The following is an 18,546-nucleotide window of genomic DNA, read 5'->3' as shown; positions in this document are numbered from 1 at the left end:
AGTATATATTTGAATCTTCAAAAAGAGACAGACAGGATTCGTGTGATAATTTGTAGACTTGAATCACATGCGTCGGTAATATTTAAAATAATTAATAATATCGAAATTTTCGGATAATTATAGTTGAATTAGTGCGTGCGTGTTAATAGAAATATGTGTAAATGTCAAATAAATATTTATCTTTCGTAAAATAAAGGTATGTTGATATCAATTTTATAATACCTAAATTAATGTTTTCATCTCGGTTATTTACATTTTAGTATGAAGCGAGTATAATCTTTCTAAATTGTGATTTATTACACTTTTTACGTATTTCAATTTTATAATAAGGATAATTTCGTAGATTACGTTCAACTTGATTTTTCAACGTATTCAAAATATTTTTAGTGCACACGAGAGTAGGTGGATTTAGACCAGTCAGCAGGCGTGCTTTCGATATTCATAAATAAATAAAGATTCTTATAGAACTCAATAATTGACGTATTTATTAACTCTGTAAACAAACATTAAAAAGAAGATTAAAATACTTGTTTTATGTTATAATCACATATTTCGAAAATAGCTAGATATAAATACGAAAATATTGATATTCCTTTATTAAAAAAAAAAAAAAAAATAGTAGATTAACGATAATTATGAAAAATAAAACGTATTTGTGTAATTCTTAACGTTTTCTTATACACGCAAATGCGGTTAAAACCGGTTTAGAAGATTCGATCTTGCAGGTGTTTGGTATACAGTTTCCTACGTCTTAACGTAACGTTTTAGGCATTAAGAATGATGAATAATTTCAATAATACAAATATATATATATACGTAAAACGTTAAACCACTATAATGTTTATTGTTTATTTATATAAACTAACCTCAAATTATTACAGTTTACTGTTGTATCGATTTATTTACATTTTTTTCACGTAAAAAGATCCGCTAAGAAAAATCACGATTATACTTCATGCAACCATTTTATGTATACATTAAAACAACGTTGCCAAATTACTGATGGGTTTAGATAGATAAAATTCGAAATCACTCGAATCAAAACATAGTAAAGTGAATCTGTAGCTTATGGATTAATGAAATCTTCTACCTGCTTGTTGAAATTTTTCTAAATCGACTTTTCCGAATAAACAAAAACACGATTCTCATTTATTTTGTTTATGATCGATCAGTTAATGTTTATACCGTCGGAAATGATCGGAATTGAATTTAAATTTTGTTTATTAGCTTTTATATCACGATCGGTTTTATTTACGATAAATGGCGTCGTACAAATATCGTGCCAGATATAAATTAGAAACGTCGTTAAATATTTATTTATCGATACGGGGGTCGCGCGAATAGTTTGATTATAACAAAATCAGAAAACATTTTGTAAATTAATTTGATTTCATTACGAATTTTGAAATTTGTTGAAAATAATAAAACCAATAAATAGATTTGACTTTTGTTATCATTTTTATGACGTTATTATATCTAAATTGCTAAAACAATATCGGGATTATGATAATCTTTTTAAATAGTTGATAAAATATGGAGTTTATCGAAAATAACCTCACTTTAATGACTTTTATTTTATTTCTGACCAATCGAAATTTGACACACAGTCTTTTGAAAGTTGGTACTTCGTAAACGTCATACGGATTTGACAATTACGGCGCTATATGTGTGTCAATCACGTGATTTATTGAGTATTTTTGTTTTATCTATATGTAAATTCGACAAAACAATTTTTTTTAATGAAGTTTTGAGATTATCGACTGGCCTATATAATTTTATCGCGGTCATTCATTATTCAATTTATCAAATCAAGTGTCCGCTTACATGTCAAGAAACCGAAATGATTGATGGGTTTATTTTCATAACCGGTTACTAAGAATGAATCATCGCCAAAGACCTTTTCGTTTGAAACAAAATGATTTTTTAAATCCTAATCAATTCAATTTGGATTATTTTCGTTTAAATCGTTTCGAAGGTCATACATATGCACTATTGACAGCTGACAGTTTAGGGTTAGTGACGGCGACGATTTCTCTATCCGGTTCTGCGCATTCTCAAGCATGCGCAGTATAAATAAAGTGTTTTTTCTGATACCGATTGTTTATATATACAAGGAGTGAACAAAATCAGTTTAGTCTTGTACATTTTGCTTTAGATGATTTTGAATTGAGGCAATTTCGGTTTAAACATAATTTTTGACGTTAATCGGTAATCGGTTGATAAATAATTTTTTCAAAATTAGACGCTTACTTTTGTTATTAACGATCAACGACGATTTTGTTTTGTAATTTTTGTGATAATTTGGTTTTTATTTAAAGGGATCCGCGGCACCACCATCGACGGTGAATTAACCGACGGTGTCTGGTGGAATGGGCTGTTCCCCGAGTGCTTTGTTGGAGCACATCCACAGGGAATCGTCCCAAAACCATCAACAAGAAAAAGTCCGCGTATCCAAAAGTTGCGTTAAGGTAATGCCGACAACTACCCAAAAGAAAATCAAAGGTAAGCGTCTAATTTTCGTGAAAAATCTGTTTTATTAAAGTCGAAACACGCCCCGCCACGCCACAAGTCTACTTATTCGAATCGTCCAATTATATTATTTTTCGTTATCACCTCGTAGCATCGGTAACACGTCTTTGTTAATAGATAGTATATTATGATGTCATTAATGTTTATTTAGCAAATTTATTGATAAGATAGTCGACTAAAATATACCTTCAAACGATAATGAATATTTTTACAAACAACTACCTCAGTTTAAAAAAGTTTTTTCGCTATTCGGAAAGCGTTAGTGTTTTTTCTTTTAGTGTGATGCGTGTTTTTGTCATAGAAATTTAGAAGGTCAAAGTATTTACGTAATTTTTTGTTATTCAAACGAGATCTATTCGAGATAATTATTTCGCTTTGAATTATCAAGGTTATTAACATTCATTACATACAACACCTGATATAGACGTATTCTAAATTGACAGTTGACAAGTGACAACGACATATCCCTCTTAGAACATAATTTGTTTTATATACATATTATTGTTTAGAACTTCGATTCCATGAAACGGCGATGAAAAATAAAAAACTTTTTTTGAATCGCGTGTCGTGGTTAGTTTAAATTTACCTTGTAACATTGTGAAACCATTAAAGAAATTACCCAATGGTATGTTGACCGAACAAGGCGTTCAGGACCGGATCTCTTTGATTAAATGTGTAAAATAGGTTAATTGACTAGTCGTAGAATGTTTATTTTAACGACGATTTTCTCTGTTTGGACGAAACTCTCTGTAATTGCTCGGCAATTATTTTAGTCTCTGCGAGAATATTTTTGATTATTTTTTACTTTACGTTTCAATAAAATTTCAATACAATAAAAAAGTGTTTGTATACGGGAACCGTTTAAAGGAAATTATCATCTGTCAAAATGTCGTATAAATTACGACAAAATGGACGTTTTGTATGGACGGTAGGTACCGCGATTGGTAAATACTAATCAAAAGTTCGTTAGTTTTGACTTTGGTGTTTTCGGATATGAAAAAATGTAATTGGATTTGATGAAAACACAAAAATTTTGGCTAAAATTATATTTCATGGCCGAATTTACCGAATGTTTATCCAAATATCACACAATTAACTTAATCCTCCCCAATATACCTGATTTTGAGAAAAACCCAACACCTTCTACTTATTTATTGTTCCATTCGAATCGCGAGGCGTTTGGAATCGCGAATCTGCCTCGAAGCTACGCGGTTTCTAGAGATTTAGCTCGCGCGACGTAGATTAATCTGTATTTTGTTGACGTACCGATTTTTTTTTTTTTGGAAATTTCGATACTTCACGTCTATTTTGATTAATTTAATTAAACTTTAATACGTAAAAATTGGATTATTGCTTTAAATTCTTATATTATTTTATAACGATTATTGGAAAGTTCATCCGGACGAGTTTCGCGACCTCAATTCGGGGAAATAAATATTTTATGCATCAACAGGTGCGTCGGCGTCGTTAACCACTTCTTTTTTTTTTCTCCCCTTAACGTTCCATTTACGGATATATCTGGAAAGTAAAAAGGCGGATGGTGAAGAAAAATCCATATTCGTATTAATACAGTCTCAAATAACCGGAAGTGATATTTTTCAAACTTTGTTTTACATTTTTCATAACTATATGAACATCGATTTCCATCTAAAATTATTTACAATCATTCAGGACGTTTTATAATCATTCAGGACGTTTTTTAATCATTCAAGACGGTTTATAATCATTCAGGACGTTTTATAATCATTCAGGACGTTTTACAATCATTCAGGACGTTTTACAATCATTCAGGACGTTTTATAATCATTCAGGACGTTTTATAATCATTCAGGACGTTAAATAATCATTCAGGACGTTTTATAATCATTCAGGACGTTTTATAATCATTCAGGACGTTTTATAATCATTCAGGACGTTTTTTAATCATTCAAGACGGTTTATAATCATTCAGGACGTTTTATAATCATTCAGGACGTTTTATAATCATTCAGGACGTTTTATAATCATTCAGGACGTTTTATAATCATTCAGGACGTTTTTTAATCATTCAAGACGGTTTATAATCATTCAGGACGTTTTTTAATCATTCAAGACGGTTTATAATCATTCAGGACGTTTTATAATCATTCAGGACGTTTTATAATCATTCAGGACGTTTTATAATCATTCAGGACGTTTTATAATCATTTAGGACGTTTTATAATCATTCAGGACGTTTTATAATCATTCAGGACGTTTTATAATCATTCAGGACGTTTTATAATCATTCAGGACGTTTTATAATCATTCAGGACGTTTTATAATCATTTAGGACGTTTTATAATAATTCAGGACGTTTTATAATCATTCAAGACGTTTTATAATCATTCAGGACGTTTTACAATCATACAGGACGTTTTATAATCATTCAGGACGTTTTATAATCATTCAGGACGTTTTATAATCATTCAGGACGTTTTATAATCATTCAGGACGTTTTATAATCATTCAGGACGTTTTATAATCATTCAGGACGTTTTTTAATCATTCAAGACGTTTTATAATCATTCAGGACGTTTTATAATCATTCAGGACGTTTTATAATCATTTAGGACGTTTTATAATCATTCAGGACGTTTTATAATCATTCAGGACGTTTTATAATCATTCAGGACGTTTTATAATCATTCAGGACGTTTTATAATAATTCAGGACGTTTTATAATCATTCAAGACGTTTTATAATCATTCAGGACGTTTTACAATCATACAGGACGTTTTATAATCATTCAGGACGTTTTATAATCATTCAGGACGTTTTATAATCATTCAGGACGTTTTATAATCATTCAGGACGTTTTATAATCATTCAGGACGTTTTATAATCATTCAGGACGTTTTATAATCATTCAGGACGTTTTTTAATCATTCAAGACGTTTTATAATCATTCAGGACGTTTTATAATCATTCAGGACGTTTTATAATCATTTAGGACGTTTTATAATCATTCAGGACGTTTTATAATCATTCAGGACGTTTTATAATCATACAGGACGTTTTATAATCATTCAAGACGTTTTATAATAATTCAGGACGTTTTATAATCATTCAAGACGTTTTATAATCATTCAGGACGTTTTACAATCATACAGGACGTTTTATAATCATTCAGGACGTTTTATAATCATTCAGGACGTTTTATAATCATTCAGGACGTTTTATAATCATTCAGGACGTTTTATAATCATTCAGGACGTTTTATAATCATACAGGACGTTTTATAATCATTCAAGACGTTTTATAATAATTCAGGACGTTTTATAATCATTCAAGACGTTTTATAATCATTCAGGACGTTTTATAATCATTCAGGACGTTTTATAATCATTTAGGACGTTTTATAATAATTCAGGACGTTTTATAATCATTCAAGACGTTTTATAATCATTCAGGACGTTTTACAATCATACAGGACGTTTTATAATCATTCAGGACGTTTTATAATCATTCAGGACGTTTTATAATCATTCAGGACGTTTTATAATCATTCAGGACGTTTTATAATCATACAGGACGTTTTATAATCATTCAAGACGTTTTATAATAATTCAGGACGTTTTATAATCATTCAAGACGTTTTATAATCATTCAGGACGTTTTATAATCATTTAGGACGTTTTATAATAATTCAGGACGTTTTATAATCATTCAAGACGTTTTATAATCATTCAGGACGTTTTACAATCATACAGGACGTTTTATAATCATTCAGGACGTTTTATAATCATTCAGGACGTTTTATAATCATTCAGGACGTTTTATAATCATTCAGGACGTTTTATAATCATTTAGGACGTTTTATAATCATTCAGGACGTTTTATAATCATTCAGGACGTTTTATAATCATTCAGGACATTTTATAATCATACAGGACATTAAACAGTTGAACAGAACGTTGAATAATTATACAGGACGTCTCACAAACATAATTACGACAGTAGTTAATCGATTTTTTTGTTCGGCATTTCCCTTTTTTTTTCTACATAGTGGCAACACTGTAATTTGGATCGATCGGAACCTCGCGACCTTATCTCGGTCAATAATTATTCTTATCTCAGGTGAAACAGCTTTTCGAAATCTATCTATTCAACTTTATTTTTTATAATGATCGAATTAGAACTTGCTTTTCAAGTCGAATTTCTTTATAGAAATATTTTTTCGATTTTTCGTTTATTTCGATACATAAAATAGAAGAAGAAAAACTAATAATCAGGTTTCGGTTTAATATAATGTATAAATTTTTTGCAGAATCCAAACGTGGGGCCCAATCAAATATGGTATTTTCCTCGTTAAAAGGTAGGTTCAATGATATTAAAAAAAAAAAAAACTGGAAAACTCTAAATTAAGTACTCAAAAATGAGAATATCGAAAGATATACGAAGACCTAGAGATGTCGGTAGTTATTTAGAGACTTTACCTTCGTTATCAACAGTAAAATATTCGGTAGGATAGTTTCGACGAGACCGTACGATTCGAGACGACCAACAACGTCGTGGTTGACTTTATAAATCCACTGGTTGATCGTAGACTGAAAGTTCACATGTTTCCATCGAGTGTTTCACTGAAATAAAGCCAAAACAATGGAAAAACCGGCCCCAAATAAGGCAAACATCGTTCCATGTGCAAGCTTCGGTTTAATAAGTTACGAAAAGGAAAAACTGTCCAACGGCGGGTTTTAGACAACGTTTGATCTAAAAAATCAAATAAAAACTACCGCATTTGATGAAAATTCATCGATTAAAGTTCGAATCGTGTACCCAATTCGCCGGATTTAACCTCCTTGGATTATTTTCGGTCAGTTATTTGTGGTACCGACCTCGTACATTTCGACATTTGACATTTTTTCGTAGTTTTCCCGATCGTAAAGCATTTTTATCACAATTTTTCGGTTTCGAAATTTATTTCGTCGCCGGTTTAATAACAACATGATCGAATTCGGTTTTCGTTTTCGATCGTCGCCGTTTTCCACTACATTCGACGTCAAAGTGAGAGTGCGAGAGATCTGATATCACAATCGACGTTCGTAAAAATCCGCAGTCGGTTTAACATCGATAACTTATCAAGTTTGTTGTTGCCGATTTTTGTTTTCGGCCGCGTACGCGATTCGTGACCGACACGGTATTTCGAAAAATACGAAAACGAAAAAATTATTATCCTTATACGGATTTAAAGCATCGTTTTTTCGGATTTATTATTTTATCGAGTAATCAGTGACATTTTAACCAAGCAAATTCGTTTAGCAGTCACAATTACTTTACGCGAATGTTCATTCTTCAACCGCTCAAGTTATTTACGTCAAAAACATTTTTTAAAGTATATATCGATGGTTTTAAATATTTTCATTCGATTTTATATTGATTTCCTTTCGAATGATCGATTTTACCGCTCGATTATTTAGTACAGGGCGTTAGAAATTTGCGGTAACTTTGATTGAATGTGATGAATTTCGAAAGTGTAGTGATTTTGTTAAAGTTTCAATTATGAAGTATGATAAACGAAAATACGAATGGTGATAACATCATGGAATCGCTAATCGACGATGCGGTTATTGAAGAAGAAATCGAAAATGGTACGATATACTAAAATAATCGATTATTACGTTCATAAATCGCTAATTTTAGGACTTTCGAATCCTTGTTTTCGTCCTTGTCACAGGTTTATCACATTTTTATAATCCTCCCTTTTGATATGACGTGATTATCATTGTTAATCGTTTTTTTTTTCCACAATCCCACAACGAAAACATTTCGTCTGCTTTTATTATTATTTTCCATTTCTTTGGGTTTCTCCAGGTCTCTGTATGTATTTTTCCATTTCTTTCGTCCAAATCTTTCTCGGTATACCAGTTTTTTCATATTTATGCATGTTGTTTATGAAAATAATCATTTTTTATTCAATAATCTCATCAAAATCGACATTAAAGTCCAATATTTTGGATAACCAAAGATTAATTAGTAATAATACATGAAAAAATTTTAATTGCGCCACAATCCCACAACGTAAACGCTCATAATCGAACCGACAAAGATTTCGTTCCGATTATCTATAGATATGAACTCTAAAAGTATCAGAGCTGGAGAACGAGTTCGAAAGATCGATTAATATAATTATCTGTGTCAATTCTTTATTTTTTGACTCAAATTTTCATCTTGTTTTCGAAAAATTGTATAAAACAAACTAGTTACAAAACATAGAAGACCTAAGACCGTTTAGAAACATAAATTTATATAAAAGATCTAAGAAATTGAATAAATTGAGCGTTTTCGTAGTGGGATTGTGGCGAAATTAAACACCAAAGTGTACTAACTCTAATATATTACGAGCTTTCGTATATTTATGTATTTGGAGTCTAGGATTGATTCGAAAGCTTCGAATATATTAGAATTAGTACATTTTGGTGTTTAATTTCGCCACAATCCCACTACGAAAACGTTCATAATCGAACCGACAAAGATTTCGTTCCGATTATCTATAGATATGAACTCTAAAAGTATCAGAGCTGGAGAACGAGTTCGAAAGATCGATTAATATAATTATCTGTGTCAATTCCTTATTTTTTGACTCAAATTTTCATCTCGTTTTCGAAAAATTGTATAAAACAAACTAGTTACAAAACATAGAAGACCTAAGACCGTTTAGAAACATAAATTTATATAAAAGATCTAAGAAATTGAATAAATTGAGCGTTTTCGTAGTGGGATTGTGGCGAAATTAAACACCAAAGTGTACTAATTCTAATATATTCCGAACTTTCGTATATTTATGTATTTGGAGTCTAGGATTAATTCGAAAGCTTCGAATATATTAGAATTAGTACATTTTGGTGTTTAATTTCGCCACAATCCCACTACGAAAACGTTCATAATCTAACCGACAAAGATTTCGTTCCGATTATCTATAGATATGAACTCTAAAAGTATCAGAGCTGGAGAACGAGTTCGAAAGATCGATTAATATAATTATCTGTGTCAATTCCTTATTTTTTGACTCAAATTTTCATCTCGTTTTCGAAAAATTGTATAAAACAAACTAGTTACAAAACATAGAAGACCTAAGACCGTTTAGAAACATAAATTTATATAAAAGATCTAAGAAATTGAATAAATTGAGCGTTTTCGTAGTGGGATTGTGGCGAAATTAAACACCAAAGTGTACTAATTCTAATATATTCCGAACTTTCGTATATTTATGTATTTGGAGTCTAGGATTAATTCGAAAGCTTCGAATATATTAGAATTAGTACATTTTGGTGTTTAATTTCGCCACAATCCCACTACGAAAACGCTCATAATCTAGCTCTAGTTCCAAAAATACTCGATGGTTTCCTAGAACCGACGCGTTCGCCAAAATTAAGATTCTTTCTTCATAACCGAACAGGACCGGCTTCAGGGACCACGTCGTGGATGAGAGATTACAAGAATTTTTAGTTTGTTGTCGGTGTTATCGAATAAGGTGTGATACTAATCTTTATATAGGACAAACATCTCAATATATGGAAAATAGATTGAGGAATCATAACAACGAGAAAAAATGCGTTAACAAATTATGAAATTTTAAAAGATTTTGACGAATTTTATTACTTTTTTCGTTAAAATCACCCTCGTTTACAAATCGAAAAATTTGAACCCTCAATTTTTCGAAAATTTATATATTTAAGTGGTAAAAAATACAAAATGAAATTTTTATTGAATATAATGTTTCTAAAAACGTTAACGCGGCCGCCATTTTGAATTTTCCAAATTAGGAAACACGAAATTTCCATATTTTTATATAATTTCGAAGATTAAAAGATTATAAATTAAAATAAATTCCGATTTACAGCCCATTACCGTCAGAGATATTTCGACAAAAAAAGAATCACCCTGTATATACGACTTTATCTATACCGCGCATGCATGAGAATGCGCCGACAAATCGTTGCCAACACTAACCCTAAACTGTCAGCTGTCGATTCGTTTTTTCCGGCTGTCAATATTCGCATTAATGGCGGCAAATTTAAATATTGCGTTAATTTTTTTTTAAATATAATTCGTGATCAAACCGGAAAGGTGTAAAACGGTTTTTCCAAATACTAATTATCAATTATTTCGTATATTGTATAATAAACGTTAAATATATCATCCATCAAATAAAATTAAACGTAAATATTATAATAATACTTCATGTACGCATGTACATATTAAAAATATAATAATTAATTCTCGCTAAAACATTGAAAGAATTAAAAGATATATTTTATCGATTTTGATAACGCGACTTTAATAAATATATATATGTGTGTGTAATCGTACGATAATGTCGCAAATATAACCTCAAAAAAACATCTAAGATATACAAAAACTAACCTCTTAATTGTTGGAAAATCTGAGGGGACTAATAATAATGAAAATTGAAACGTTTTTTGTCATTTTGTTAAACCGATTATCCCTTTTCAACGTATTATTTCGATGGAAACATCTTTCGTCCATTTTGATCAAACGCGGCATCCATCTTGTCGAACTACCGCCATCTCTAGGTACTTCTAGATAGATAGTTTATTATAAATAAATATTAACACGCGTCTTTGTCGAGACGAACCGAAATAATGATTATTGACTTTTACTTTAACGAGTTGAACGACCATTATTCGATCAAATGGAAATTTCACTGTTATTCCGAACCTCCTCCTCTTCGAGCGAGTTTTACAATTTACAATATGACCTCCATTCGATTTCGTTTACGCAAACTAATATTTCCCTTCATATCGTACCGGTATACATCGAAAAAATAACTTTGAATTCGAAATGAACTAAAAATTAGATAGAATCGAATTAATTTCGACTCGCACCGTATATTCACCGCATATTTTTGTGAAATTATTACAAAAAAACGACAATATCGATATTATTTTCCATCTGTTTGATTAAACAACGATTATTTTGATATTTATGTGCCAATATTTCGTTTTGATGATTCTTCGTTCTATTCTACAAATATTAACACGTTTGTCTTATATAAAACTCAAGATTTTCGATTTTAAATATAAAAAACTGATCTAGATTCTAATCTATTCGCCAGAATTAACCCCCTCGGATTATTTTCTATTCTTCAAACTCGGCGTTTAAAGATTTTTTCAATAATGAAGAGGTTATGTTCGATTTTAAAGGTTAAATTCGATTATTTTGAAACTTTTAATTAACAATTCGCAATAAATAACATCGAATATCAAGTCACACTTTCGATACAACGCTTTTTGGTTATGATATATACAATTGTTTACTATATTTTGACGTCACACGTTTATTAAAGTTTTTGTGAGGTTAATAATAACCGAGGGACGCGTAATTGATAACCACGTACATCCCCAAGTGACGATCTCTTAATTTTTAATGGGATACTTTTCAAGATCGCGTTTTCGATACCCAAAACGTCCAAAATGAAATGTGACGTCGTATCTTCGCAGATCCAATTAGGACCTTAATCATATTATAAAGTACGAAGGGGAATCGGTCGATGTGTTTATTTATTACGTTTTGTTTCCACCAAGGGTCGACAACTACTCACCAATTAAGGTTATGTAGTATATAGGACGTTGCAAAATTAATGTGACGTCTTTTTGTAACAAAAAAAAGAGACAGACACTTGTTATACATGACCAGAACGAAGATAAAACATTCGACGATTGTCCCGCGTATAGAGAAAGAGACAGACACTTGTTATACATGACCAGAACGAAGATAAAACATTCGACGATTGTCCCGCGTATAGAGAAAGAGACAGACACTGTTGTACATGACCAGAACGAAGATAAAACATTCGACGATTGTCCCGCGTATAGAGAAAGAGACAGACACTTGTTATACATGACCAGAACGAAGATAAAACATTCGACGATTGTCCCGCGTATAGAGAAAGAGACAGACACTGTTGTACATGACCAGAACGAAGATAAAACATTCGACGATTGTCCCGCGTATAGAGAAAGAGACAGACACTTGTTGTACATGACCAGAACGAAGATAAAACATTCGACGATTGTCCCGCGTATAGAGAAAGAGACAGACACTGTTGTACATGACCAGAACGAAGATAAAACATTCGACGATTGTCCCGCGTATAGAGAAAGAGACAGACACTGTTGTACATGACCAGAACGAAGATAAAACATTCGACGATTGTCCCGCGTATAGAGAAAGAGACAGACACTGTTGTACATGACCAGAACGAAGATAAAACATTCGACGTTGTTTTCGAACGTCACTATAGAAAGTTGACCTTCGATTTTATTACGTCATACTGTATATAAAAAAATAATATCAAGTTCATTAAATAAATGGATGAATGAAAGGTTGTACGCATGGCATTTAGAATTGTTATTGGTGCCGACGAGGTTAGGGAAAGTGACAATTTATTGTCGGTATTATTTTGTCGTACATAGTGTAACTAAATCTAAAAAAGGTTGTTACTTAACAAAGAAAATGTTTCCATTGCCAACTTCCATATTCGTTATACGCGTATTTACGATAATTTCCTCGTTATTTCATTATAGAAAAACAAATTATGTTTATACTAGAATCGTTACTTGAATTTCGAGATATGTCAATGTCAACGTAAAAGTTTTTATTCGTGAACGTACTCGAAACGTGTTATCATTCGATTGTTATTTGAAATCGCGATCATTATGACTTCAAAACGCGTCTATATGTTGACAGGTGACGTATCATAGATCTATACGACTAAATATCAATCGAAGTGTCAATTCTGGATGATGCGTCGATATTTGTTTGACAGAAGCGTTCGTAAAAATCAGGGAAAGCAATAATTGAAGAGAAAACGTGAAATTAACGGTTAGGTTAGGTCGAAACGCGTGTAAACTATTTCTTATTTGTAAACAATTTGATGAAAATGTTTCTGCGCGCCGTATAGCGATAATATTGGATTGAAAGTTTACATAATCATGCGAGAAACTCGGTGGAAAGAGAATGATAAACAAAACGCGCGAACGGAAAGTTGCATACGAAATGACGGAGTGCCACTTAAACGGAAGCGTCAGTTTCCAAAGCGACGTTATCGTCCTTTATTTTAACAGTTAATGGAAAATAGATTTTCCTTGGAAATAGTCGATAGACGAATATAGTATTTCCAACATATAATTCAGTTACTATTTCAAAGTGTCTTTTTTGTTATTTTTATCATAGAGGAAGGTACATTAAAAGTTAACCTAAAAGTGATTCTTCTTTTTTTGTTTTTCATAATTTCCTACACCATAACGTCTTATTTAGAGTCACCTGTCAAATGTCAAATACTCCAGACATAAGTTGCGTGCATTATTGCGGATCTTATTGAGTTCGATGAAACTTGAACCCCCTCGTCGAATTATCCAGAACCGGAATCAGATTTTTTCGTGTCGGATGTGAAATAGATCAATTTTTGAAAAAAAAAAAAAAATCGTAATTCTAGGTGGACGATTCAATAATTCAGACATATAAGCTTGATTTTACGAATAAATTTTGTAAAAAATAATACCGGGGGGAACCCAAAACTAATGTAAATAGTTTCGAGTCGATTATGACGAAAATCGATTAGAATTATCGAAATATTACATTTTTTTCGATTGAATATCGAAATAAAGTATTTAATTTTGAATTATACAGGTAATTTCGTAAGTACTACCTCGTATTTAATTTACAATTCGTGGATCTGTCGAAATATTATATAACTCGATTTCAATATATATAAATGATGATTCGTACGTGGTTGTATTACGTTTTGTAATTACGGACATTGGAATTCATTAATCCATTGTTCGATTTCAAGGTAATTTATTATATTTCTACGAGGGGAACGAGATATTTACAATTAAAACACATATTATATAACGCGTTGTATATACAATATAAATACTTTCAAATTTATCAGAAATAGTCGAAAAATTTTCATATATTTCAAAATAGAATTATCATCGCTGGTATAGGCTGATTATTATACCAGATTTAGCCCCTTCGGATTAATTTCTATGCCCAAAATTTAAAGGGCGAACGAGAAAAACTAATATCGGTAGTTAACGTCTGCAAAATTGGACCGGATACCCCCCGAAACATCCTTCTACACTTACACTTAATAAATTAATGTAAGTCGTGAAAAAAAAATCGATAAATCCCCGCGAATTTAATCAGGATAAATCGGATATTTTCATTTTCCTTAAACTTTTCGTGTTTTTTCACCAATTAGTCACGAGGGAGGTACGAAATGTCGTTTAGATTTTGTTTTTAACGGTTTTTAAATCTCCGCCATTTTGTTTCAGATACCACGAGGGGCGTTTTTCATCGAAAAAGCTCATTGGCATTAACTCCGGAAGAAGAACCCTTAGATACGCACGTGAGTAAAACTATAGAAAAAATAATTAATGAATTTTGAACCGACCACCCGATTAAAACAATTTCACCACGTGCTACAATCAACAATCGACATTGACTTGCATCCCTTATCTATTTTAATCGAAAAATTCAATTCAATCGCAAAAAAATGTTGAAGAATCGATTAAAACAGCTTATATACGCTTTATCGATCTCACCCGGGCTTTCGATAGGGTACGATTGATCAATATATTGAATATAAAGATGATTTAGCACCGGTATAAACTTACAAAGGCTTCTGAGCTTCGAACTCGTAATGTTTTTAGGCAAAAGTATACTAAAATATTACGTAGATTTCAGAAATGTATCAATATACAGAGTGTTATATTTAAAAAAATGAAGAAATTTGATATTTATGAAGTTAAACTTTGAACACTTTTTATATACACCCTGTATAAAATAAACAATTTTTCAACATAGATTCAAATACGTCTGACCTTACTAGAAACAACCCAATACAAACCATTCTTGTATCTTTAAGGGTATTTTCGTAAAAAAATAATTTATAAGGGTCTGCAATGGTCAAATTTTTTACAAAAAACTCAATAACTCAAAAAGTATCCATTTTTCGAAAAAAGTTTTTAGACAAAAGTATACTAAAATTTTACGTAGATTTCAAAAATGTATTAATATACAGAGTGTTCTATTTAAAAAAATAAAGAAATTTGATATTTATGAAGTTAAACTTTGAATACTTTTTATACACACCCTGTATAAAATGAGGAATTTTACAACATAGATTCAAATACGTCTGACCTTGCTAAAAACAACTAAAAAGAAACCATTTTCATATCTTTAAAGGTATCCTCGTAAAAAAATAATTTATAAGGGTCAAATTTTTTACAAAAAACTCAATAACTCAAAAAGTATGCGTTTTTTGAAAAAAGTTTTTAGGCAAAAGTATACTAAAATGTTACGTAGATTTCAGAAATGTATCAATATACAGAGTGTTATATTTAAAAAAATGAAGAAATTTGATATTTATGAAGTTAAACTTTGAACACTTTTTATATACACCCTGTATAAAATAAACAATTTTTCAACATAGATTCAAATACGTCTGACCTTACTAGAAACAACCCAATACAAACCATTCTTGTATCTTTAAGGGTATTTTCGTAAAAAAATAATTTATAAGGGTCTGCAATGGTCAAATTTTTTACAAAAAACTCAAAAATTATCCATTTTTCGAAAAAAGTTTTCAAACAAAAGTATACTAAAATTTTACGTAAATTTCAAAAATGTATTAATATACAGTATGTTCTATATAAAATAACAAAGTTACAATCGACTTCCGGTATAACCGGAAGTCGACCATCTTTGAAAATATTATAGTTAAAAAGATCGTATCCGAAAACCCAAACATAAAAATTTTCATGATTCCACCACAAGTATTTTGCCATATACAGATAGTTTTAATTCGTGGGACACCCTGTATATCACAGAACGGGGAGATTTGCGATTTCGATTAGCTAACTTCACTTTTTTGATATCCTCTTACAGCACAATCAATTAATTCAATTGATCTTATCATAAATCAATCAATTCTAACAGTTTTTTTTTCGAAAATTGTTAATTGTTGAAACTCGGCAACAACGCAAATTTACATTTCACTTTTTTTTCGAAATTTGGTCATTATTTTCTTTCGATAAATCAGTTAAACAGATTAAATCTCGATTCACATAGTTAAAATATTTATTGATGATTCTGTATTGAATAAAGTTAACAAAAACATATAAATAATAAAAAATAATCAGTTTTCTTTTTTATTAACGCCGAATGAAGCTTCGAATCTTGTACCTTCAATGTAAGTTATAGAAAACATTCGATATTAATATTTTTTTTTGAAAATAAACCGCGAATTATAGGAGTTCTATAAAAGAATCCATTTCATTGAAGCTTATTCAGAATGGGGTTTTATTCAAAATTAAAAGCTGATCTTTCACGAAATACATTTTCAAAATAAGCGAGCTTTAGAATTTCCCTTTTGTAAAAAACGAGGACATAATTACCACAGTTATACTACGAAGGTTTCATCGAATTCCGGCATTGTTTACGAACAAGCTTAATCTGGAAAGAAATTAATTAAAAACCACATATTTTCGAAGTTTTCCACTTTCACAACTTCGTGAACAAAGATTGTTGGAAAATAGGCTTGGATTTTTTTTGAGAATAAAAAAATATTTGTATGGCAATATGAAAAATCTTGATCGGAGATTCCATGGCAAAAACCAAACAACTGTTCTAACTAAATAACCGGTGATGGTCCTCCAAAAGACCATTTTCACACCATGGACATCATGCTGGTGTATGGAAAGGCCGCAGAATCTTTTCAGTGGCAATTTATTAAAAGTTCCATGTTTTGTATCAAGTTTTGATAATACGAAATCAGTTTTTTATCGCAAATTCGGCTTGTAATACAATCAATCAATACTAATAATTTAGTAAATGATATCTTATCATTTCTATATAGATAAATGTTTTCAAACCCTAAAAAAATACGTTCAGTCTACTAAAATTACAGTCAATATGGAAGTTTGTCGAAATTGCGGTAGTGAATTCGGATCTAATATCAATCTTTATCAAAAAGAATCAGGTACAAAATTTTTACTAAACAATCACAATTTTATAAATATAACGTCGACTATTAACATTCTGTTTTTTAAATAATAAATACCTTGAAATCTATTTAACCAATTTACCCGATTTTCCAAATAGACAAGTTTTACTACACACAGGATAGTCGAAGACGAATCCAATATCATCGAAAACAATATTTTTTCCATTTCCAAGGTGAATTATTTTAATTTTCTCACATTATATTACTCAATCTCAGATAAATTGATTTTACATTAACAAAAGGAAGGTTGCTACTTAAGCTTGACATTTGACACTTGACGTTATTGATGAATGTACTCAAAACATGTCATACGAATTAGTTGTTTACATATACCTACTTGAATCATTCATCTTAATTTAAGAAAAAGGATTTGTTGTACCAAAAAACATCGATGCTGTATGTAAACTGATATTGCAAAATCGTCATGTGACTTATCGTGAGATTGAGGCATATTTTGGCGTTAGTTCCAAACGCGAGACATAGACAATAAAACTCGCTTTTGATTGACCATTGATTCCTTCAAAATTCGAAGTAAACCAAAAAAAGGGAATAATAGAATATAAACATGAATGAATTGAACCACCACTTTGTTTTAAAAGATGTTTTAATTAAAATGTACCAATAAATCATAGGCAGTTAAATAGGTTTCATTGTATAATAAGAAATTGAGTTTTTATCTGATTAATAACAAAAAGAAACATAGAGTTAAAGTATTATATTAAAGTACAAGGAATAAAAGGCTTTCCATTCAAGCAAAAGTTCCAAATTGTTAAAAATATAAATTAGGGAAATTATATATCGTAAGTGATTGGTTGGTAGTACTAATTCATGTTTGACAGTTGACTTTTGAAATATTATTTGAATTTAAAAGTTTTTTAAAGTAATTCATTTTAAAGATAAGTCTACCCGAGGAATTTCTTCACTGTAAATTTGCATAAAACTCAATTTCAATTTATTGTAAA

At 30.6% G+C, this 18,546-nt stretch overlaps 1 protein-coding gene and 1 long non-coding RNA gene across 6 annotated transcripts in view; one reads left to right on the top strand and one right to left on the bottom strand.

The window, feature by feature from the left end:
* LOC130445098 (high affinity cAMP-specific and IBMX-insensitive 3',5'-cyclic phosphodiesterase 8) overlaps nt 1–18,546 on the top strand; it is a 44,806-nt gene continuing 26,260 nt past the window's right edge. Inside the window, exons 1-4 of one of the 5 annotated variants that reach the window (XM_056780603.1) lie at nt 1–196; nt 2,319–2,502; nt 6,818–6,865; nt 14,853–14,926. In XM_056780603.1, coding sequence (XP_056636581.1) covers nt 2,370–2,502; nt 6,818–6,865; nt 14,853–14,926 — 255 coding nt within the window. In that variant the 5' untranslated portion in view covers nt 1–196; nt 2,319–2,369. Of the gene's footprint in view, nt 197–2,318; nt 2,503–6,817; nt 6,866–7,365; nt 8,139–14,852; nt 14,927–17,413; nt 17,561–18,546 lie in introns of those variants that run through there. The other 4 variants (XM_056780605.1, XM_056780606.1, XM_056780602.1 and 1 more) reach the window with 4 other exon arrangements.
* Nucleotides 3,561–17,838, bottom strand: LOC130445100 (uncharacterized). The gene is made up of 2 exons (XR_008910022.1): nt 17,642–17,838; nt 3,561–4,047 (listed from the first exon to the last, which is right to left on the bottom strand). It is a non-coding gene; the product is annotated as an uncharacterized LOC130445100 (long non-coding RNA).

This window comes from Diorhabda sublineata, chromosome 6 (assembly GCF_026230105.1).
Source record: "Diorhabda sublineata isolate icDioSubl1.1 chromosome 6, icDioSubl1.1, whole genome shotgun sequence".
Taxonomy (NCBI): Eukaryota; Metazoa; Arthropoda; class Insecta; order Coleoptera; family Chrysomelidae; genus Diorhabda; species Diorhabda sublineata.
The sequence above is the reverse complement of the archived record's forward strand: the minus strand, read 5'-3'. Positions and strand labels throughout refer to the sequence as shown.